Source organism: Rana temporaria, chromosome 12, assembly GCF_905171775.1.
Source record: "Rana temporaria chromosome 12, aRanTem1.1, whole genome shotgun sequence".
NCBI classification, from domain to species: domain Eukaryota; kingdom Metazoa; phylum Chordata; class Amphibia; order Anura; family Ranidae; genus Rana; species Rana temporaria.
This window is the reverse complement of record NC_053500.1, coordinates 15001431-15024933: the sequence shown is the minus strand read 5'-3', so window position 1 is coordinate 15024933 and position 23503 is coordinate 15001431. Positions and strand designations below refer to the sequence as shown.

General features: G+C 44.9%; 2 protein-coding genes across 2 annotated transcripts in view; both read right to left on the bottom strand.

Annotated features, from left to right (window-relative positions):
• TCEA2 (transcription elongation factor A2) overlaps positions 1 to 1897 on the bottom strand; it is a 135929-nt gene extending 134032 nt beyond the window's left edge. Inside the window, exon 1 of the mRNA XM_040329718.1 lies at positions 1747 to 1897. The gene's annotated coding sequence lies outside the window, so the exon portion shown is untranslated. The remainder of the gene's footprint in view (positions 1 to 1746) is intronic.
• A 9255-nt stretch (positions 1898 to 11152) lies between these two features.
• Positions 11153 to 23503, bottom strand: part of PRPF6 (pre-mRNA processing factor 6) — a 30928-nt gene continuing 18577 nt past the window's right edge. Inside the window, exons 14-21 of the mRNA XM_040329713.1 lie at positions 21888 to 22026; positions 18357 to 18476; positions 17712 to 17888; positions 16017 to 16150; positions 14084 to 14175; positions 13841 to 13955; positions 12577 to 12703; positions 11153 to 11803 (exon numbers count right to left, since the gene is read on the bottom strand). Of these exons, the coding sequence (XP_040185647.1) occupies positions 11651 to 11803; positions 12577 to 12703; positions 13841 to 13955; positions 14084 to 14175; positions 16017 to 16150; positions 17712 to 17888; positions 18357 to 18476; positions 21888 to 22026 (1057 nt within the window). The 3' untranslated portion in view covers positions 11153 to 11650. The remainder of the gene's footprint in view (positions 11804 to 12576; positions 12704 to 13840; positions 13956 to 14083; positions 14176 to 16016; positions 16151 to 17711; positions 17889 to 18356; positions 18477 to 21887; positions 22027 to 23503) is intronic.

Here is a 23503-nt window from a genome sequence, read left to right as displayed (position 1 = left end):
CTGTGTCAGTTTCATTCTGGGGACACTGTATTGTCCTGGAATGAAGGTGCCCGGGACAGACCTGCAAAATGCGGGACTGTCCCGGGCAATCTGGGACACGTGGTCACCCTAGCATGCGCAGTAGGAAACGGGCAGTGAAGCCGCAATACAGGAAATAAAGCCAAAAAAATAAAAAAAAAGACAGTGGCCCGGATTCAGATAGGAGTTACGACGGCGTAACTCTGAGTGTGTGGAGTCGTATCTATGTAACTGATTCGTAGAATCAGTTACGCATAGATTTCCCTAAGATCCGACCGGCGTAAGTCTCTTACACCGTCGTATCTTAGGCTGCATATTTACGCTGGCCGCTAGGTGGCGCTTCCGTAGATTTACGCAATGAATATGCAAATTAGGTAGATACGCCGATTCAGAAACGTACATCCGCCCGGCGCATTTTTATACGTCGTTTACGTAAGGCTTTTTCCAGCATAAAGTTACCCCTCATAAAGCAGGGCTAAGTCATGTTAAGTATGGACGTCGGAAACGACCGAACAGCGTCGTATTTTCCGTCGTTTGCGTAAGTCGTTCGCGAATAGGGCTGTACGTAAGTTACGTTCACGTCGAAAGCATTGACAGTTTGCGGCGTAATTTGGAGCATGCGCACTTGGAAACGTTCACGGACGGCGTTCGTTCGAAAACAGCTTCAATTACGTGGGGTCATGAGAGTTTTACATAAAACACGCCCACTACTAGCCACATTTGAATTAGGCGACACATTTACACTACGCAGCCGTAACTTAGGGCGCAAGTTCTTTCTGAATACGGAACTTGCGCCCTAAGTTACGGCGGCGTAGTGTATCTGAGATACGCTACGCCCGCCGAAAGATACGTAAATGTATCTGAATCCGGGCCAATGAATGCAGCCACTACATCTAAGAATCGGTAAGCTGCAATAAAAGAAATGTTGCTTTGGGGGTTCAATGCCGCTTTAATTTTATCGGTTTCATCCCTCTTGTTCTGTTCCACCACCACCATCATATAAAATCACGCCAGGCTTGAAGTATTAAACCGCTGGAGGGGATAAACCATCTCCTAGCAACCAATCACAGCAAACCTTTCCTCCTTTTTTTCTTTTTTCCAGCACATATCTGCATCTGATCGGTTGCTATGATTTGTTGTGCGCGCTTTTTACCGCAAACATTTTTTTTATATACACGAGGCTCATCATGAGCACATGTGTGATTTTATTTTATTTTTCTCCCCTCCTGGGAGAATTTTATGGGAGATAAACCTATTGGTTGCCAGTGACCAAATGTGGAAGAAATGATGCAGGAGGGGAGGGAAGGAAGAAGGAAATATAGAGAGCGGGAGAAAAGGTGATGAGGTCAGAGGACCTGATTGAAATTCGAGAAAAACAAGCGGAAAAATAAATGCCTAAAAATAGGCGGTGGGGGGGGGGGGGAGACGGGCAATAGGAGTTCGGTGTTGGGGAGAAGGGATAGCGAAGTGCCCTAGAAGGTCAGAAGGGGTGACAGGGGGACATCCGAGGTCAGCAGGGAGGTTAAAGAGAAGTCAGAGTGAGTACAAAGTATCACCTAAAAGTAATTTTTGTGTGATTAGTACTTTGCTGTTCCATATTTTCTCAGCTGCATAGTATTGAATAGTTCCCCAATGCAAAGTATTTGAATATTAAAGTGTATCTAATCCTAAAAACAAAAATGTAATTAATATATATACATATATATATGTACATACACACACACCTACCTGAACACCTGTTGTATATTAGGATAAATAATAATGATATCTATGGTTTTCCTTTTCCGAGGGTTGTAACAGTCCCTGCACTGGTGCTTACAAATCCATTCCCAGCAGCTGCGGGCAAAGCTTCTAATGAAGGCACTCCTTGGATGGCGGAGGGAACACTATTACCTGGCACAGGATTGTGGGTGGGAGCTACTTAGTATCTGAAAAATAAAGCAGCAACATAATGCCACAGATGAGCTTTGTATCCTGCTAGATGAGCATTATTTACCTTTACAAATTGTACACTTAAGACCCCTTTCACACTGGGGCCATGTGGGCGCTCTTAACCCCAACAAATCCATTTGTTGTGGCATTTTGAAAACGCTGCCCGTTCATTGACTGGGCAGTTCGTTTTGGGTGCGCCCCCCCCCCCAATTTATGCGCCCTGACACTAATCTGCATGTAGGGTAGACACTGAGGAGGAGACGCAGAGCAGGAGACGCCGAGGAGGAGACGCCGAGCAGGAGACGCAGAGCAGGAGACACCGAGGAGGAGACGCCGGGCAGGAGACACCGAGGAGGAGACGCCGGGCAGGAGACACCGAGGAGGAGACGCCGGGCAGGAGACGCAGAGCAGGAGACACTGAGGAGACGCAGAGCAGGAGACACCGAGGAGGAGACGCCGAGCAGGAGACACCGAGGAGGAGACGCCGGGCAGGAGACACCGAGGAGGAGACGCCGGGCAGGAGACACCGAGGAGGAGACGCCGAGCAGGAGACACTGAAGAGACGCTGAGGAGATGCCGAGCAGGAGACACTGAGGAGGAGACGCCGAGCAGGAGACACTGAGGAGGAGACACTGAGGAGACGCCGAGCAGGAGACACTGAGGAGGAGACGCTGAGAAGGAGATGCTGAGCAGGAGACGCCGTGCAGGAGACACTGAGGAGGAGACGCTGAAAAGGAGATGCTGAGCAGGAGACAGTGAGGAGGAGACGCCGAGCAGGAGACACTGAGGAGGAGACGCCGAGCAGGAGACACTGAGGAGGGGACGCAGAGCAGGAGACACTGAGGAGGGGACGCAGAGCAGGAGACACTGAGGAGGAGACGCAGAGCAGGAGACACTGAGGAGGAGACGCAGAGCAGGAGACACTGAGGAGGAGACGCAGAGCAGGAGACACTGAGGAGGAGACGCAGAGCAGGAGACACCGAGAAGGAGACACTGAGGAGGAGACGCCGAGCAGGAGACACTGAGGAGACGCCGAGCAGGAGACACTGAGAAGGAGACGCCGAGCAGGAGACACTGAGAAGGAGACGCCGAGCAGGAGACACTGAGAAGGAGACGCCGAGCAGGAGACACTGAGAAGGAGACGCCGAGCAGGAGACACTGAGAAGGAGACGCCGAGCAGGAGACACTGAGGAGGAGACGCCGAGCAGGAGACACTGAGGAGGAGACGCCGAGCAGGAGACACTGAGGAGGAGACGCTGAGCAGGAGACACTGAGGAGGAGACGCTGAGCAGGAGACACTGAGGAGGAGACGCCGAGCAGGAGACACTGAGGAGACGCCGAGCAGGAGACACTGAGAAGGAGACGCCGAGCAGGAGACACTGAGAAGGAGACGCCGAGCAGGAGACACTGAGGAGGAGATGCCGAGCAGGAGACACTGAGGAGGAGATGCCGAGCAGGAGACACTGAGGAGACGCCGAGCAGGAGACACAGAGGAGACGCAGAGCAGGAGACGCCAAGCAGGAGACACTAAGCAGGAGACGCCGAGCAGGAGACGCTGAGGAGACGCCGAGCAGGAGACACTGAGGAGGAGACGCCGAGCACGAGACACTGAGGAGGAGACACCGAGCAGGAGACACTGAGGAGACGCCGAGCAGGAGACACTGAGGAGACACCAAGGAGGAGACACAGAGAAGGAGACACTGAGCAGGAGACACGAGGAGGAGACGCCGAGCAGGAGACGACGCCGAGCAGGAGACGCTGAGGAGATGTTAAGCAGGAGACACAGAGGAGGGGTGTTGAGTGGTTTGTCGCCCTCTCCCAAAATTGGAGCACCACCCGCCACTGTAAACTATATTGTCAAAAGTATTGGGACGCTTTACACGCAGATGTCTAAGGCTGCATTTACACCTGAGTGTAGTATTTTCAGGCAGAAAGTCGCACGATTTTGCCCCATTTTTGTACAGGTCAAAAGGCCACCAATATAAAAAGAAGAAAACCGCCCAAATCTGCCTGAATTGAGATACAAAAAAAGCTCCAGAACTTTTTTGAGATTCAGGCATTTTGGAGTGGAGATTTGAACCATCTCCATAAAGAATAATTGATTTTTTTCCCCCTCCAGTGTTTTGTAGCGCCGGGCTTCCAGCTACAAAACGTTCAGGTGTGAATGGGGGCCTTAGTCCGGAGGGTTCAATATTGAGTTGGCCCCGCCCTTTGCAGCTATAACAGCTTTAACTCTTCTGGGAAGGCCGTCCACAAGGTTTCGGAGTGTGTCTATGGGAATGTTTGACCATTCTTCTGGAAGCGCATTTGTGAGGTCAGGCACGGATGTTGGACAAGAAGGCCTGGCTCAGAGTATCCACTCTAATTCATCCCAAATGGTGTTCTATTGGGTTGAGGTCAGGACTCTGTGCAGACCAGTCAAGTTCCTTCACCACATTAATAATACCCCCTGAGGAAGTGACCGTGACGACACGCATTGGGTGGAGCCGAGTGACACTGCTAAAACCGGAAGTGACGCAGAAGCCTCCGCACCCCGCTGTCAGGGAAAACTCCGATTTTAAAGGGCCATACACCCAATTAAAGACAGAGTGGCAGGATACCAAATAGAACATGGGTGCTCAACCTGTGGCCCTCCAACTCTTGCGGGACTACAAGTCCCATTAGGCATTGCAAAGCTGATAGTTAGAAGCATGACTTCCAAAGGCAGAGGCATGATGGGAATTGTAGTTCAGCAACATCTGGAGGGCCACAGGTGGAGCACCCATGAAGTAGATCAATGGAGGAGAGCACTAGAGGAGTCTACCTTGCATGCCCCAGCATAGGGGAAGGCGTGATCTGACCCAGTAAAAAGAGGTCAGGAGGAGAGGTGAGCACAAAGATTGAAAAGTGCCAGGGCCGATCCTAGTGTCACAGACGCCTGGGTGCAGAAATATTTCTGGCGCCCCACATGGGCGTGGTCATCTTACTAACTCCTCCCCTTTACAAATGTTTCTATGGCTACGACTCAAACACAGAGATGCTACCCTAAGAAGTCTTCATTAGTGTCCCCCATCAGAGCCCCCCCACAGCAGGTGTCCCCCATCAGAGCCCCCCACAGCAGGTGTCCCCCTATCAGAGCCCCCCCACAGCAGGTGTCCCCCCATCAGAGCCCCCCCACAGCAGGTGTCCCCCCATCAGAGCCCCCCACAGCAGGTGTCCCCCATCAGAGCCCCCCCACAGCAGGTGTCCCCCATCAGAGCCCCCCACAGCAGGTGTCCCCCATCAGAGCCCCCCACAGCAGGTGTCCCCCACCAGAGCCCCCCACAGCAGGTGTCCCCCTATCAGAGCCCCCCCACAGCAGGTGTCCCCCCATCAGAGCCCCCCCACAGCAGGTGTCCCCCCATCAGAGCCCCCCCACAGCAGGTGTCCCCCATCAGAGCCCCCTCCACAGCAGGTGTCCCCCATCAGAGCCCCCCCCCACAGCAGGTGTCACCATAGATCAGTACTTGTCCAATAGATCCCTGTAGCTCGGGCACGCTGGGAGCAGAAGCACATTACAGGGGGCGGGGCATACGTGGCATCTTTGGTTACTTGGAAGGTGGCACTCGGAGAGCATTTCTGGGAGTGCACAGGATGATTGGCAGCAGCTCCGGCCAACCCAGAAGCCTCTCATCACACCGCCTACGGTAGAAGAGCCGACACACGCAGAGGGGGAGGGGCAGACAGGAGACTTTGGAGCTTCGGCGCCTCCACCTTCGTGGCGCCTGGGTGCGGAGCACCCCTCCTAGGATCGGCCCTGTCCGACCAAAGCGCGGTGACGTACAACACGTACGACGGGACTATAAAGGGGAAGTTACTTTCAAATGGCGCCACCCTTTGGGCTGCATACTTGATTTTGAGCATGCGTGTTTTTTTTCCCTCGGAAAGGCAAACATACACGACCGTTTTTCGCAAAGAGAAAAAGACTGACGGGGAAACACGACGAGAAAAAAAAGAGAGCTGGTTTAAATTTTTTTGCGGGCAGTTTTTTCGTCGAGAAAACTGCTAGGCGCATACACACGCAGTTTTCTCGTCGTGAAAAACGGTCGTGTGTACGGGGCATTAGCCTTTAAGGTGTCCATGATTAGGCCTATGTATGCTCAACTAGTGTAATGAAAGGCTAGCCCAGCACACGCTGAGTAACCCTGCAGTCAATGAACAACAAGCCTTGGCGACAAAGCATGCTGGGACTTATTGTTCCTCAATCAATGAAGCCCTATACAGTGCCAAGGCCGGCTCCATTGATCACGAGTTGCAGTTAAAAGACAGAGACATCTCCGAAATGAAACCAGTGATGGTATTTGCTATCCTGTTAGGTAGGGGTTAACGCTCGCATGACAGTAACAAGGTTACGCAAGGCTGATAATCCAGCTCAAACTTTCCTTATATAGTAGAAGGGTTTGAAAAGGAATGAAAACATAGGGGTGACATGGAGACAGAATATAAATTTATAGGCATTCCAGAAAGCCATGTCACCCCCCCCCCCCCCCCCCATTCAGCTGTCCCCAGGCTCACAAATTAAGCCACATTTATAGCAGCAGCACGTATGTTGGTTCTCTTCATGCCTGACAAATAATTGGCAGAACATGTCACACAAGCCGCTGGTATACCCTGCCACCTAGTGGCAGATAGGAGGTATAACACTGTAAATTAGCCATAGGGGAGAGGGTGATCATGGTCGGTAGGGGGATAGGATAGCCCAGTGGTGGTCAACTTTCTTGACACGAGGGACCTCAAGTGCAGCAACCAATATCACTCAAGGGTCACACAATCTTCAGTATCAGGGATAGACTATATCTGTGTGTGTGTGTGTGTGTGCGCTGGGAATGATACATGAGATGGAGACGGCAGACAGGATACAAGTGATGGTCAGGGACTGTGGATAATACAATTGATTATCAGAGACTTCGGGGGGGGGGGGGGGGGGGGTCTTTTTTGTATTGTCTGGCTTAGTACACTGAGCACATGGATCCAGCAAGGCTTGAGTTACAAACCTGTGACAAGCATGCATAACTGTCATTCAGACATCTTTATTTGCAGGCTTGTTCCAGGATAAACATTATTAAAGCAATGTAAACAGGGCCGCCATCAGGGGGCGGTACAGGCAGTACACCTGTAAGGGACCCGGTGCTCCCCGGATAGCATCCCCCCCCCTTTTTTCGTCAGCACCCAAAAACGCCCCCCCCCATCTCTAATTGGCCCGGTGGTCCCCAGATGGCATCCAACCCTTTCCCCCCCCCCATCAGCATCCAAAGACCCCCCCCGACCATTAATTTGCAGCGGCAGCCCCCTCAAGCTTCTTGATTAATTTGCAGAGGTCGCAACCCCCCCCCCCCCCCAAGTTCTCTGTTCCAGGGGGCCCCATGCCTGAAGCTGTGTAAGGGGCACAAAAATTCCTGATGGCGGCCCTGAACGTAAACATTATAGACAGAAAAGTAACAGAATGAGAATTGGCAGTCCTCACATCTTGCTCTTGTCTCCAAGCTGGGGTGTCCAAACTTTTGACCTTCCTGGGCCACATTGGAAGAAGCGGGATTGTCTTGGGACGCGCATAAAATACACCAACAATAAGGAGAGCTGATGAGCAAAAAAAGTCGGGCAGATCATAAGTTGACAATTACTGACAGATTAAGTACTTAAGTAATAAAACTTCATTTTTTTGGTAATATTTTTTATTATAAAAAGTAAAAAGGAGGGCAACATAAAACTAGTGTGATATTTGACACTGTTTTTGAGAAAAGAGCACAAATATCTGGTTGGATGATGAAGCAAGTCTTAATAAATTCTTAAAGCTCTCATTGGATATTTTGGTTCTAATTTTTCCGCTTGTATTGCTTCATCCTTGAAAATCATTGCCTTACACATCTAAATGCTGCCGAAAACAGACAATCTGAATAAGGTGTGAAGCGTGGGAGATGTTCATTGGGAAGATTCAATAAGGAGACACTTCATTTTTCTTTTCCTCCAGCTGCATGTGTAAAATGCATTTTTGCAAAAAAAAGTGTCCAAATTATTAAGATCACTGTGGGCCACAGATTGGACACCCCTGACCTAAAGTGTATGTTAAATCCCCCCCATTATTTTATATTTTTGGGTAGAGTGTGAAAATGGCATCCGGCAGGTTTCTTGCTGTCCCCCCCTCTGGCAAGATTTTTCCGCACTGCTGCTCCTGGTGACCATGGTCTTTGGTACATAAAGTGAAGGTAAATTAAAGCATTTATGAACAGAAAGTGTAAGCAAATCTTCCACTGGATAAACCTGCACAGGTGACAACTGTCTAAGGAGAGGCAGGAATCTTTTCTTACTTCTTGCAGTGGTTGTGGGATAGGAAGTAAAAAAAAAAAAAAAAAAAAAAAAAAAAAACACTTTACCAAGACAAATAGAAATTAAAATAAAAAAAACCCTCACAGCAGTCCTAACCGTTTCTAAAGATTTGGCTTAGATGTACTTTAGGGAAAAGTAAGAAATAGTAGTCAACGTATTTTTCTTATATCAGCAAAGCAAGCATCAATCATCCAAAACATCATTTCTGATTGGCTGATATTGTTTATTGCAGATAAGTTACTCTTCACATTGGCTTTAAAGTGAAGCTCCACCCAAAATGGGAAGCTCTGCTTGTCTGACTCCACCCCCACCACCCTCAGTTACCTGGTTTTAACATTTACTTGCTCCCACTACTACCAAACTGAGCCGGAAACACTTTGTGGTTGATTTTTCATAATCCCTTCAGTATTTTTTCATACAATTTTGATGTCTCTTCCTAGTTATAAGGCTGTTCCTCAGCTCATTTACACTGTGAAAACAAGCCAGAAAAATCCGTTTTGATTTCCTAGCATTGCTGTACAATTTACACGACCATTTTGAATGAAGGTTAAACAAAGCCAGTGGGGATAATTTAGTGCAGGGCTCGACAAAATCCGGGCGCCCGATCGCAATTGCGACAAGAAATTGTGACCTAGCTTCCGCCGGTAATTGAGGGCGCGCGGCAGGGGAGCATGGAGGCACAGCGACCGATGTTAATTGAGGCTGCAGCTTTGCGGCCTTGTGAAAGCCCAAGCGTCTTCCTGTGACCTGGCACTATCTGGTGGTGGCCGTTGGCATTACAAGTACAACAGCAGTTCCAATGTGTTTTTTCACTGCCATCTCCTCCCCTCTAATTAGAACCCCCCAAACATTATATATATTTTTTATTCTAACACCCTAGAGAATAAAATGGCAGTCGTTGCAATACTCGGTCACACCGTATTTGCGCAGCGGTCTTACAAGCGCACTTTTTTGGGAAAAATACACTTTTTTAATTAAAAAATAAAACAGTAAAGTTATCCCAATTTTTTTTTATATTGTGAAAGATAATGTTACGCCGAGTAAATTGATACCCAACATGTCACGCTTCAAAATTGCGTCCGCTCGTGGAATGCCGACAAACTTTTACCCTTTAAAATCTCCATAGGCGAAGTTTACAAAATGCTACAGGTTGCATGTTTTGCGATAGAGGAGGGCTAGAATTATTGCTCGCGCTAACGATCACGGTGATACCTCATGTGTGGTTTGAATACCGTTTACATATGCGGGCGCTACTCAGGTATGTGTTCGCTTCTGCGCGCGAGCTTGGCAGGACGGGCGCATTTTCTGGCTCCTAGATTACAAGCAAATTTGTCAAACCCTGATTTAGTGTACATACGTTTGCCGTCCTACTTGTTACTTCACAGTTGATAGATCATAATTCAGTGTAAAAAAAAAAAAAAAAAATCTAAATCAAATGGCCTGCCAGACTTTTTAAATAGGCTGCTTAAAGTATAACTAAGTAAACTGTAAAACAATATATATATATATATATATATATAAAAACTACTATATACACACTCTAGTATAAGCCAAGGTACCTAATTTTAGCACAAAGACTGGGAAAACGTATTGACTTGAGTATAAGCCAAGGGTGAGAATGCAGCAGCTACTGTAAGCTGAAAAGGGGGTCAACAATGCCCATTTGCAGAGGAAGGAAGTCACCGCTCCAGATGAGTCTTGTGAGCAATTGAGGAACCTCTCAGGAAACCCAGGTGCTGGCAATGCACAAGGTAAATGTAGAGAATGGAGAGATGGACAGCCGCACTCAAAAAGAACTTCAAAAAGTTGTCTTTATTCAATAAAAGTCGGCATGCAAAACAAAACACAGCCACAGAGAAGGACAGCCAACATGTTTCGCACTATGTCAGTGCTTAGTCATGCGAAACATGTCGGCTGTCCTCCTCTGTGGCTGTGTTTTGTTTTGCATGCCGACTTTTATTGAATAATGCCCATTTGCACGCCTCAAAAAGGTGCCCATCGTCGGTGTACCTGAAATTGAGAGGCTGCGGGCATCCATTCATTGTTTAAAACTTGCGGTCTCCTCCTGGTCCCTTCCATGATAGGCGTTTCTCAGCAGACACAGTTCCGCCTATCACAGACGTTATCTCATCCTCACAGCAGTTCAGTGTTCTGCCAATCACAGAGGTCCTTGTCCGAGGATGAAAAGGCGTCCGTGATCGGAAAAATTAACACAGTGTCTGCTGCGAGAATGAGAGAACGTTCGCAATAGGCGTTTCACAGCAGACAGAGTTCCGCCTATCACGGAAGGGACCAAGAGGAGACCGCAAGTTTTAAACTAATTAAACTAAATAATTTTAGGTACACTGACTCGAGTGTAAGCCGAGGGGGCATTTTCAGCCCTAAAAAAAGTGCTGAAAATCTCAACTCATACTCAAGTATATACAGTACTCAAAACCGATGTATATTTAGTTTTGAAGAGTAAAGGAAAAAAAGAAACTAACTGTCAGTTCTTTTTTTCCTGCTTTGTGTCCTGTAAGGGAGATTTAATTTCCTGTCTCAGAGACAGAATAGATAGAAAAATAACAGTTGTCACTAAACAGGTATCTGCATTAGGTGGTTTCCCTTTACCTCCCATGATAACCAACAGTTGGACCAGTAGAGGAGGAATTCCTACAATGAAGACAGCAATATAAAGCTGATGGAGTTTACCAATCACCACCCTAACGAAAAAAATAGAACATCGAGTTAAATAGACTTTTGTTAAAAAAAAAAAAAAAAAACACACACACCAATTCAGTTTCTCACCTTGAATTACTATGACAGAAAGAAAACGTGGTTATTGCGCCTCTGGTAGCGTTTTTCATAATAACATACACAGTTTGGTAAACACAACTTTTATGGAGAAAAACTTTACAGCAAAAACAAACACTTGGAAGGTTGTTCTCTTCCCACATAATACGATTTCAGACACAAAAATGTTGTCAAGCGAGCTAACATAGCTTTGTGTGTAATCTGCCACATGGTCTATTAAAAGTGAGTAAATGGAACTTTGTCTCCATTTAGTGCTCACAAAACGACAACGGGAAAGCCATTTACAAATTTGTATTGTCCGTCTTTTGTGTAGGCATACTAGGCCAATCCCACATTTCTGGATTTTCACAGAAAATCCAACAATGACTACCTGGGCTCCGAGACTCAAACCACTAGGATTATCTGCCCCCGATCGTAATGCCTTAAAACAATCCTTAAAATGAATAAGGGGTTTCAATAGGGCATCCTGGCCCAAGCTATATATATAAAAAAATAAAATACACAAGGGTGGGGCGTTTATGGGACAATGTGACACAATGGCGCATGACAAAATGAGGTAGCCGCCTCAGAATGCATTCCTTATTTTGGTAGCCACCAGGATGAGAATTTCCCCTATTTTGTTCTGCCAGTTTACGATGTCCTTCGACACCGCGCACCAAAGTTCGCCATGACGCGGCTCTGCATTTTCACAGCGTTTACGGATTTCCTCCTGCTGCTCCTGTAAGGTTAAAAAAAAAAAAAAAAACATAAAAAGTAAGTATAATGGAGGATGGAAGGTAGACTGTATACAAAGGTACTTTGTATGAAATACATACAAGGAATATATTGAACGTAAAGTTGTTGTAAACCTCAGACATGAAATATGAACCAAGCATATAGTGTTTACTTGTCTCAATTAGGAACACTAAGCATAATTTCTGTCTGCTGCCTCGTGCCTCTGCTATCAGAATGAATCACTTCTGACAAGTTTTCCTGACACCAAGAGAAAATTAGTGACAGAGGAGGGAGATCCAGCTGATTGAAAGCCTCGGCTCTGTGCGTTGCGTGAAGGGCCGTCTCCCTTCCCTCCAATCAGCTCTCAGAGCTCTCCTCTGAGTTCTGCAGAGGGTAAAACTTCAGCTCTCTGCCCCCTTTTTTCTGACAGCTCAGACAAGCTTTCAAAATCCAGAATTTAACACCAAAGTACAGAAGAGGAACTGCAGATTAAACAGCTTACAACTTATACAGGAAGGATTTGTTTCATTTCTATCACCCAAGGCCAGTCACTTCACTGGGAATATGTTTAACGTATTATGCGTTTTAAACACATACAATATGTACCTCTGCTGCCACTAGTGTAAAACAAGTCAAATGCAATGGGTAAAATAAACAAATCCAATAAAAAGCATTACTGTGACGAGAGTCGCTGCAACCTCTCACTGTGTTCCCACAATCAATTTTGATTATTATTTAAAAAAATTGTAAAAACGGAATTGGCCTCCAACACCTCACCTCTGTACCGTGCTGCAGCTCAAACTTATAGAATGTTGCCCAGGCATCCCCGAGGTCAGAGTCAATCTTCACAGTGCGGTGAAACCAATCCCGAGCTTTGGAGATCTTACGTTCGCTCCAGAATAGCCTGATGGTGAGAAAAATTTGCAAAAAACATTGAAGACGCACGAGCATTGAGGTGTAATTTATTCATTTCACTTTTTTACAATTTACCTTTAATTTTCTAGTTTTTTCTAGTTTTTTCTTACTTTTATTGCCATCACAAGAAATGTAAACGTCCCTTGCAATTGCAATACAGCATGACAGGTCCTCTTTATGGAGACATCTGGGATCAATAAGATCCTAAATTTCTCCTTTACCTTTAACAGCAAAAGGATATATAAAAAAAAAAAAAGAAGGAGGTTTTCATTGTTTGCCTTAAAGCGGAAGTTCACCCCTGAACTATCTATCATTTCTGCAGCCTTAATAAATGCCTGAAGCGTTGTCTTTTTTCTAGATCTGTACCCTTACCTGTATTCAGCCTCACTTCCGGGTCTTCTTCCCTGCGGGGAGTGGGCGTGTCACTCCTTTATCCCAGACGACTCGAGGCGTAATGGGAGCTGTGCGCAAGGTCTCCTGGGAGTGTCATGTAGAGTACAACGGTGTATTCCAACTTACGTCACCCGTTGTCATGGTAAGGATTGTAATCAGGAAGTGTTGACAGCAAGGCTCACGCTGCTCACCGTCAACACAGCGCATGCGCGAGATCCTGCGGTGCATGATGGGGGCCTCGCATCACGGAATCCAGGAAGTGTTTGTTTGTGGGCTTCACAATGCCCACTAGCAAGATGGAAAAGCCCAGGACTATTTTTTATAAGCTATCCTTTTGGACGAAAACGGAACCAACAGACGTACGAGCGGCTAGCAAGTGAGTAGTACCATGCTAGCTATATTACAAAGCATTGCAGATAAAAAAACAAAAAAAAGTAGAACCCGTGGAACCTCCGCTTTGAGAGAGAAAAAAAAACAAAAAAAAACAAAAAAAACAAAAACAAAAAAAACATCCCGACGTGTCCTCCAAGAGCATATAGATGAGCAGAGGCCATCTTGCCATCGCTTATCCCTTTGGCAAGGCACCACTGGTGCCGCCTGGGAACAACCGGGAAGTGGCGTCACAATTATTCCAGTATTTAAAAAAAAAAAAAAAAAAAAACAACCCTTACTACCAAAGTCCTTATAGACCACAATAATTAGGAAAAGAAGATGATTTAGGTCAGGCACTCACTTTGCTACTGCCAATAGTACATGGGGGTCATGTTCACACTTCTTCAGGGCATCAACGCTCTTTGTTTTTCTCTGTGGTCTGGCTTCTAGGAATATAGCTTCTGCCCAGAGGATTCCTGGAAAATGGTAAAGAAAATTTACTACATCACATCATTACAAAAGGCTTCACACATGCAAAAACGATTATTTCTCGGATATAAATTTCAACAAAAAGTCCCACTGCATGATATCCACTAGGTCTCACCTGAATTAGGACACTCCTGCAGAGCCTTTGCCATCAGGGTATTGGCAATATTCTTTAGCCCAGCTCTGAACTCTAGACGTACCGACTCCAACCTGTAGAGAAAGGAGTGGTTACCAGGAATGCAGTAAACATCAATGCAGAATCACACACACATAGAAATATCTACACATGTGATTCTGCACAGCCGGCCAGCACTGTAGCAGTAAAGCTAGTGTGCGATCGGCAAGTGGCAAAAAAAACAACAAAAAAAAAAACACACACATTTTTTTTTCATTAGTCAGTAGCCCGGATCATAGCCACACCAGTCATCTGATGAAGCTGTACTGCACTGCACTGGTGACACACACACACACACACACACATTATATATATATAATATTAGTGCTGTCAAGCGATTAAAATTTCTAATCGCGATTAATCGCATTAATGTCATAGTTAACTCACGATTAATCGCGCGATTAAGGAGGTTCACCCTTTAAAACATTTTTTTTTTTGTTTTCTTATTTTATTAATTTTTTTTAATATTAATATTAAATTGTGTTTTTTTATATTTTTACATTTTGATCACTTTTATTGCTGTCACAAGGAATGTAAACATCCCTTGTGACAGCAATAGGTGGTGACAGGTCCTCTTTATGGAGGGATCGGGGGTCTAAAAGATCTCCGAGCCCTCCTTTGCACTTCAAAGTATTCAGATCGCCGAAAACAGCGATTCTGAATACTGTGTACTTTTTTAAATCCGGCGCCATTGGCAGCCGAGAAACCCGGAAGTGACGTCATGACGCCGCTTCCGTGGTTTCAATGCGGAGACTGAATCAAAGCCGTTTACGGCTTAGTGTCAGTCTCCGCCTGGACACAGAAGGCGCCGGATGGAGGATCGGGTATCCCGGTGGGACGGGAGGCCCGGTCAGAGCGGCGAAAGGCGGCGGGAGGGGGGGGGGTGTCCCCTCCCGCTCCTCCGGCATAACAACCGAGCGGCTTTTAGCTGCATCGGTTGTTATGTTTGGATAGCCGATCGCCCGCTCTAAACAACGGTACCGGGATGATGCCTGCGGCTGCAGGCATCATCCCGGTATAACCCCCGAACGCCGCGATAAAAAAATTGACGGCGTTAACACCGTTAACGCGTTTAACTGACAGGTCGACTTCGGGTGCCGACATCGCGTGCGGCCAGGACAGGTAATGTGTGTGTGTGTGATGTATGTATGTATGTATGTATGTATGTATGTATGTATGTATGTATGTGTGTGTGTTTGTGTGTGTGTGTGTATGTATGTATGTATATATATATATATACACACACACACACACACACACACACACACACATACATACATACATACATCACACACACACACACATTACCTGTCCTGGCCGCACGCGATGTCGGCACCCGAAGTCGACCTGTCCCTTAGCTCTCCGGTGGAGGCGCCACCATCTTCGGTAAGGCAATCAGGAAGTGAAGCCTTGCGGCTTTACTTCCTGGTTCCCTACTGCGAAAGCGCGAGTCACGCTGCATGATCCCACTGGTCCCTGTTGTCTTCTGGGACCTGTGTGTCTCTCAGAAGACAGCGGGGGGACAGAGGAGGCGCTGCCGGATGTGGCGTAGGTCACCACAGCGACCTATGCTCGGAAGTGGGAGAAAATACCTGTAGGTATCTGCTCCCTCCTGCAAGGTGCCAAACGTAAAGTAAAAAATTTCATTCCCGCATGTCAGTCCCGACTTCGGGGCAGATCTCATCTGTGGGCAGGTTGCTGCTCAGATGTCAAAGGAAATTTCACCCCGCAGTCACCAAAAGTAGTACACAAACTACTTTTGGGAATGGGTGCCAAATCGCATACCAAATCGCTCCAACGTGAACCAGGGCTGAAGGGGGTAAAACCTTCCGGAGGTCAAGTGGTTAAAAATACAGATAAAGGCAGCGAGTCTCACCATAGTTCAGGGGTCTTTGGGTTTTTCAGACGACTTTTTTCCAGAATAGCCCGAGCCCTGGTCAGCTGTCCTATCTTCTCCTCCAGTCTAGAAAGCAAAAGCCACAGTGGGGAGGAGTGTGGGCACTTCTTCAGCTAGAACAAAGAAGCAATGATTGGTTAGAACTAGTTTTATTGATTGGAGCAGTTTATTAAAAGAGAATAAGATCATAAAAACAGAACAAACTGATCTCAGAAAAAATGTAAATATGGAGCGAGATAGAGAAATTACTTGCATATAAATCACGTAATGCTTTTTACTTTTTGGAAAATGCTATTCTACTATTCTTTAATAGAAACGACTATTCTGTTGCAGCGTTGCAAAATGTAGGTCAACGGACGTTAGTGCGTGTTAAAACGTGACTGAAATGGATGAAAATTTACATGCATTTTAGTGCAAGGCAGTGTGAACTGGCGCTTTAATAAACTTTGTTGCAGATTCCAACCTTGTGTTATTCTGAAGAGATAGCGATTTTCTTTGTGTCCATGTGCAAAGTGAATCTGCATGGAGGTAATTTTAGAACGATCAATATGCTGCTGCACTTGCAGAGCTTTAGTGAGAAAAGTTGCAAGGTCTTCGTCCCTTTAGACGCGATTTCCCTTTGGGAAAACTCTCACCAAATAGGCAATTTTTGTTGCAGGGGATACTCAAAGTCGAATTTGTATCTTGGTGCAGACTTCTGGGAGCCAATCACACAAGCAGGAAATTACATTTACGCAAATTGTGTAAAGAACACCACCTCCAGGTGGCCATATTGCATTTTACAGAAAATTTGAGCCCATTAAAAAGGGAAAGGTAATTTTTTTTAAAACATTCAATTACAATAGGACTAGTTGTGTCACAATTGTATATGGCATTTTTCCCCCATCAAAAAAAAAGTAAAATTAGCCTATAACATCATGGAGGCAAGACTAGAGGAAAAATAAGGGAAGTGCATTTGCCGAATTGGAGGGTCAGAGGTCACCTGAAATATGACAGTCCCCCATTTTCTGAGAATGCTGACATGCCAGCAACTATCCCGCTACCCAGAAACTCAAATTAAAGTGTCAGGTTTAGACAAAAACAAGAAAAGCCCAATTAAGGTGAAAGTAGGAGAAGAAATTATAGTTCTTTCCCCATTCAAAAAAAGAGGAAATTTAAAAGGCGACATAAAGTGGAAGTGCTGGGGAGAGGCGGACACTCCTGGTTTTACAAGTAAAGGTTTTTATTTTGTGTCATGTTAAAAAAAAAGTTACAGTTGGGTTATGCTGGAATCTGAACAGTATGCTGGTTCATTTATAAAAGTTTTAGTAAACCAAGTGTCTGCCCACCCAGACGTGTTAACCCTCTTGTAAAGAGAAAGTGGAACTACCACCATTTTATTCTACAATGTCTCTCCATTCAGAAAATATGATGTTTGGGGGGGTTTAATCAGTCTTCAGGTCTAAAATTATTTTTACAAGTGTGCAGGAAACGCACAAAATGGCTCTAGCCGCAAAAGCGCAAGCATCAGTTTTAGATGTGAAACGCGTCAGTTTTTTGTCCCTGAATGTCCACTTCTTATTTGACTGTTGCTTTGCATGATTTTTTGGATCATTTTGTATTTTTTTCCCCCCGTTTTTTTCAACAATAAATTCGCCTAACCAGAGTGCGGCAGTCCAGGATGTCCGAACTCACCCCCTGATTGTAAGATTCTCTGGCTTTTTCCATCTGCTCTCTCTGCTCCTCGATCTGCCCCATCATCATCCAGAGTTTAGGGAAATCCTCATAGTGACGCAATGCCTCTTCACACAGTTCCAGCGCAGCATCTACTTTCCCCAACACCCACTCCAGCTTGACTGATTTCATGAACACCTGGATTAGGGGGGGAAGAAGACATACATTATATGGTGGGAATCTAGAAAAAGCCACAAAATAAGGCCCCACCCCCTCCGTGATGACATGCAGAAGGGAACACATACGTAAACTGTGTTCGCACCATCGCCACTAAACTTAGAGCGAGAAAAATTATAGCGCTAGACCTCCTCTAAAAACTCTAAACAGGTAACCTGTTAAAGCGTTTAAACCATGGCCTATGGTGATTTAATAACAAAAAAATGTGTTTGAAAAACTGCTGCGCAAATACTGTGCGAGATAAAAAATTGCAACAATTGCCATTGCATTTCCTAGGGTCTCTGCTACAAATATATATGTTTGGGGGTTATAAGTAATTTTCTAGCAAAAAAAATACTGATCTCAACTTGGAAACAAAAAGTGCCATAAAAGACCTGGTCTGCAAGTGGTTAATATCTCTCTTCCCAAATGAAAAAACAAGATGTGTACCCTGGCGGTGGGAGCGCTGCTTCTAGCCTTTGCCAGCAGCCTTCGGGCTCGCTCATATTCATTATTTTCAGATTCCAACTTCACGGCAGCCAGCCAGATCTCCTCACTGTTCGGGTTGGCCTGAAAAAGTAAAAATATTAAAAAAAGAGCAATTCCAACCAAAAAGTTAAATGTACAAATTTAAACACCTAGCAAACCTTTTACAAGCAAAAAAATGTTGTAAGGTAATGCACATACTTTTGTGATTCACCTTGTCCCTCCTGTGCTATTTAGTCTAAAGCCTCATACACACGATCGGACTTCCATCTGACTTTTCCATGGATTTTTGTCCGAAGGGCATTGGCCGTGAACTTGGTATATATATATATATATATATATATATATATATATATTAGTGCTGTCAATTAAATGCGCTATTAACGGCGTTAACGCAAACCCACGTTAACGCCGTCAATTTTTTTATCGCGCGATTAATGAGGCGGCGTTCGGGGGTTATACCGGGATGATGCCTGCAGCCGCAGGCATCATCCCGGTACCGTTGTTTAGAGCGGGCGTTTGGCTATCCAAACTTAACAACCGATGCGGCTAAAAGCCGCTCGGTTGTTATGCCGGAGGAGCGGGAGGGGACATCCCCCCCCCTCCCGCCGCCTTTCGCCGCTCTGACCGGGCCTCCCGTCCCACCGGGAGACCCGATCCTCCATCCGGCGCCTTCTGTGTCCAGGCGGAGACTGACACTAAGCCGTAAGCGGCTTTGATTCAGTCTCCGCATTGAAACCACGGAAGCGACGTCATGACGTCACTTCCGGGTTTCTTGGCTGCCAATGGCGCCGGATTTAAAAAAGTACTTTGAAGTGCAAAGGAGGGCTCGGAGGTCTTTTAGACCCCCGATCCCTCCATAAAGAGTACCTGTCACCACCTATTGCTGTCACAAGGGATGTTTACATTCCTTGTGACAGCAATAAAAGTGATCAAAATGTAAAAAAATTAAAAAAACACAATTTAATATTATAAAAAAATTAAAAATAAATAAGAAAACAAAAAAAAATTTTTTGGCGCGATTAATCGTGAATTAACTATGACATTAATGCGATTAATCGCGATTAAAAATTTTAATCGCGATTAATCGCGATTAAAAATTTTAATCGCTTGACAGCACTAAATATATATATATATACACACATACATATACACACACATTATATATATATAATATTATATATATATATATATATATATATATATATATATATATATATATATATATATATATATATATATATATATATATATATATATATATATATATATATATACACACACACACACACACACACACACATATACATACGGTTTTTCAGCTCTTTACCGCCACCCTTTGGGCAACTTCTGCTATTGTTGTCTGATCTGTAGAATGGGTTCAGAGCATGCGTGTTTGGACTTGTGTACACACGATAGGATTAGCCGATGTAGGACATTTGTTGCCGGAAAGTTCGTCAGTTCTCACAGCGAAGATTTGTCCGATGAAAAGGCGAAAACGTTTGTCCAATGGAGCATACACACGGTCGGATGGTCCGATCAAACAGGTCCGTCGGACATTTGTTGTCAAAAAGTCCTATCGTGTGTATGGGCCTTCACAAAGGTAAAAGACGTATGGGATGGAAAAAAAAAAAATTCGACTCATCTAGGTGAGCGCAGCATCGGTCCAATACTGCATCTGCCCTCCTCTGCCTGTAGGACCAAGGACTGAGGGACCAAAGACCACTGATCGCTCAGTTCTTGGGTCCGTTCTGAGCGGAGACTGTCAGTGGCTCTCTGCTCTGCCTCTGTAGCACTCACTGGAACAATGGGCTGTGGCGGGGACAGCTGGCTCAGTCTCCCAGCGGCAAGCTGAGGCAGGATCCATCCAGAACCTGGACCAGCTGAGTGACAGACGCAAGCTGACTTTAGCCCAATGCCGGCTAAATACGGGTTTGCCAGAGTGCACTCCTCTGACCCACAAGAGTAGAGTCAAAAGAGCTTTGACCTTACATCTCCTTTAAAAGGGTGACAAGAGCATGTAATACTATATACCCTGAGCCACCGCTGCATCTACAGCTACTCTTTTGGCTATGAGTGAACAGCAGCACACGTTTAACATCTATCCCAAGTCCTCCAATGTCTGGTAACTCACCAAGTACCCCCCCTCCCCTTCTCACGGCCTATGATCTTGGAGCAATAACATCAATTTTAGTTCTCAGCTGGCAACAGTCCACTTATGGCTGACGCACATGGCACTCTGGTGGAGTACAGTGCAACGTTCGGCCCTATTACCCCATCTGGGAGCCACAGGTGCTGTGTGCAGCTGCCGTTATTACATAAATTATAGCACCTGGCTGTATGGGGGCTTACACCGGAACTTACAGTAAGTAAGCTTGTGCATGTGTACAGATTGAAAACCCCGAACGCAGACAAGTCTGTCCACTCGTGTCTATGTAGGTAACATCTGTGGCTCAGAGGCCGGGAAATATACCCAAAATTTACATTGTGCGGCCCCAGGTGGCAGTGTGCATGAGCCATGAAAATATATGGAAACCCCAACAATGAAATTCTCCGATTCACTGTCTGTTTTTGTTTCCACCTCTATCAATGCAAAAAAATAAAAAATAAATACTGACAGAAATCCAGTGCCGTCATGTGTACTGTGCTCTCTGCAGTGTTATCCAAGAAAGCATTGTGAGAAACAACCCTGCTCATTTCCCTCAGAACTTTACAACTCCTCGCTCTTGAAGATGAGGAGAGAAGGCAGCGTTTGTACTGTCCTACCGAGGGTGACAATTCTACTCTTCCACAGACAGTAGAACGAGTGAGCGTTGTCACCCTATGACAAGTATTGTTAATAGACAGGATCACAGCACGTAAAACAATAAAAAAAAAGGGGGGAAATAAATAAATAATGGAGCCACCAAACTGGTAACCTGCAATAGATTACATTTTTCATATAATGTTTAGAGCCTGAGCATAGAAATATAGGATTTTTTTTTCCAGAAAGCAAAATTAAAATAAGCAATTTTGTAAGACCTTGACGTGTTTTAAAAAAGTAACTCCACTTTTGTTGTCGAAAAAAAAATAATCCCCTGGGTGATGTACAAGGATTTTAATAAACTTGCAGCAGATTCCTACTTTGTTACTCTGAAGACATCCCTGAGTATTTCTCTGTGTCCATGTGCATAAGTTAATGCAACGGGAGTGGTTTTATCATTATAAATCAGCTGCTGCACATATAGGGCTCTAAAAAGTAAAGTTACAGGGTCTGCATTCTGTGTACAGAACACCTCCAGGTAGCCATATTGAATTTTACAGAAAATTACAGCGGCTGCAGATTGAAAAGGAAAAGGGTAATTTTTGATAACTCAACTACAATGATGTGTTACAATTGAATATACTATAAAATATTTAAAAACAATTTTTTTTTTTCCCCCCACGAAAGTGGAGTTACCAATTAAGTATTGCAGCCATAGCACCAAAGGTAACTCGGGCCACGAGAGGACTCACCTGGAAGGCAAGAGCGAGGATACTCCTAGCAGCTGGAACATCACCTGCCAGCCATTTAGACTTGGCACCCATCAGCCACAGAACCTCAGCCTTTGGACAATGGGCAACAGCTCTCTGCAGGAGTGTTTCCAGGGACTCCCTGTAGGAACAGAGGGTGAAAGGAGTACACAAATGAGTCATTCATTTCTAATTGAACCCACCGTTTAGCACAATAGGTGCTATTAAAGCTGAACTTTTAATTTAAATAAGCTAAATACTAGGGGTTGACCAATAATCGGTGTGGCCCATTATTGGCGGCCAATATTCTCCTTTTTTTGAAGAAATCGGTAACAGCCACAAACTTACAGATATTGCTTCAAGGGTGATGCCTGCAGCTGCAGGCATTACCCCGGTACCGTTCTTTAGAGCGGATGGTCAGCTTTCTTGCAATAACAACCGATGTGGCTAAGCAGCCGCTCGGCTGTAATTACAAGTAGCGAGAGGGGACACAACCCACCCGCTGCTTTCCACCGCTCCGGCACCTGATATCGGCCATCAGCCTAAAAATCGGTATCGCCCTGAAAAAAAACAAACACGATAATCCGTCAACCCCTATTAAACACTTTTCAACAATTTTAATAGGTTTGGAAAGACCTTTGCACTGCTACCCTACAGAGAATAAGCATCCTGCTCTACATCTGCTAGCATTTATAGAAAACCAAAAAAGGAAAAAAGTACCCCCCCGGTACTAAGGGACTTTATGGGCAAACTTTCATACACAATATCTTTGTAAAAATATATAATGTATTGATATTTAGACATGCTTTTTAAGTCTATGTAGCTCTTTTCGAACATGGTATCACATATATGCTGTAATTCATATATATTGTTTGGCGTTATTTAGACATTAAAAACATTGAAATGGTGCAACATATCAATAAATTTCAAATTTTTACAAATATGTTGTGTATAAAAGTTTGCCCATAAAGTCCCATAGGGGTACTTTTTCTTTTTTTGGTTTTCTATAAACTCTAATTATTGGGAGGTTGGCAACACTGAGAATTTCTTCTTATTCTCCATGGTGGTTCTTCCTCTACATCCCTACATTTGCTAGCATGGGACAGGCTTTTTTTTCCCCTACAGGCTGCAGCAGTTTCAGTGTTGTAAGCCATCGCACAGCTTCTTTTGAACCTGGAATGTATTTAGCGGATTTAACCACTTCCAGACCTTAGGTGTTTTTCAGATTTGGTGTTTGCAAGACCAAAACATTTTTTTCTGCTAGAAAATTACTTAAAACCTCCAAACATTATATTTTTTTTTTTCTAACACCCTAGAGAATAAAATAGTGGTCATTGCAATACTTTTTGTCACACCGTATTTGCGCAGCGGTCTTACAAGCGCACTTTTTTTTGAAAAAATTCACTTTTTTTAATTCAAAAATAAGACAACAATAAATTTGGCCCAATTTTTTTTATATATTGTGAAAGATAATGTTACGCCGAGTAAAATGATACCCAACATGTCACGCTTAAAAAATTGCGCCCGCTTGTGGCATGGCGTCAAACTTTTACCCTTAAAAATCTCGATAGGCGATGTTTAAAAAATTCTAGAGATTGCATTTTTTGAGCTACAGAGTA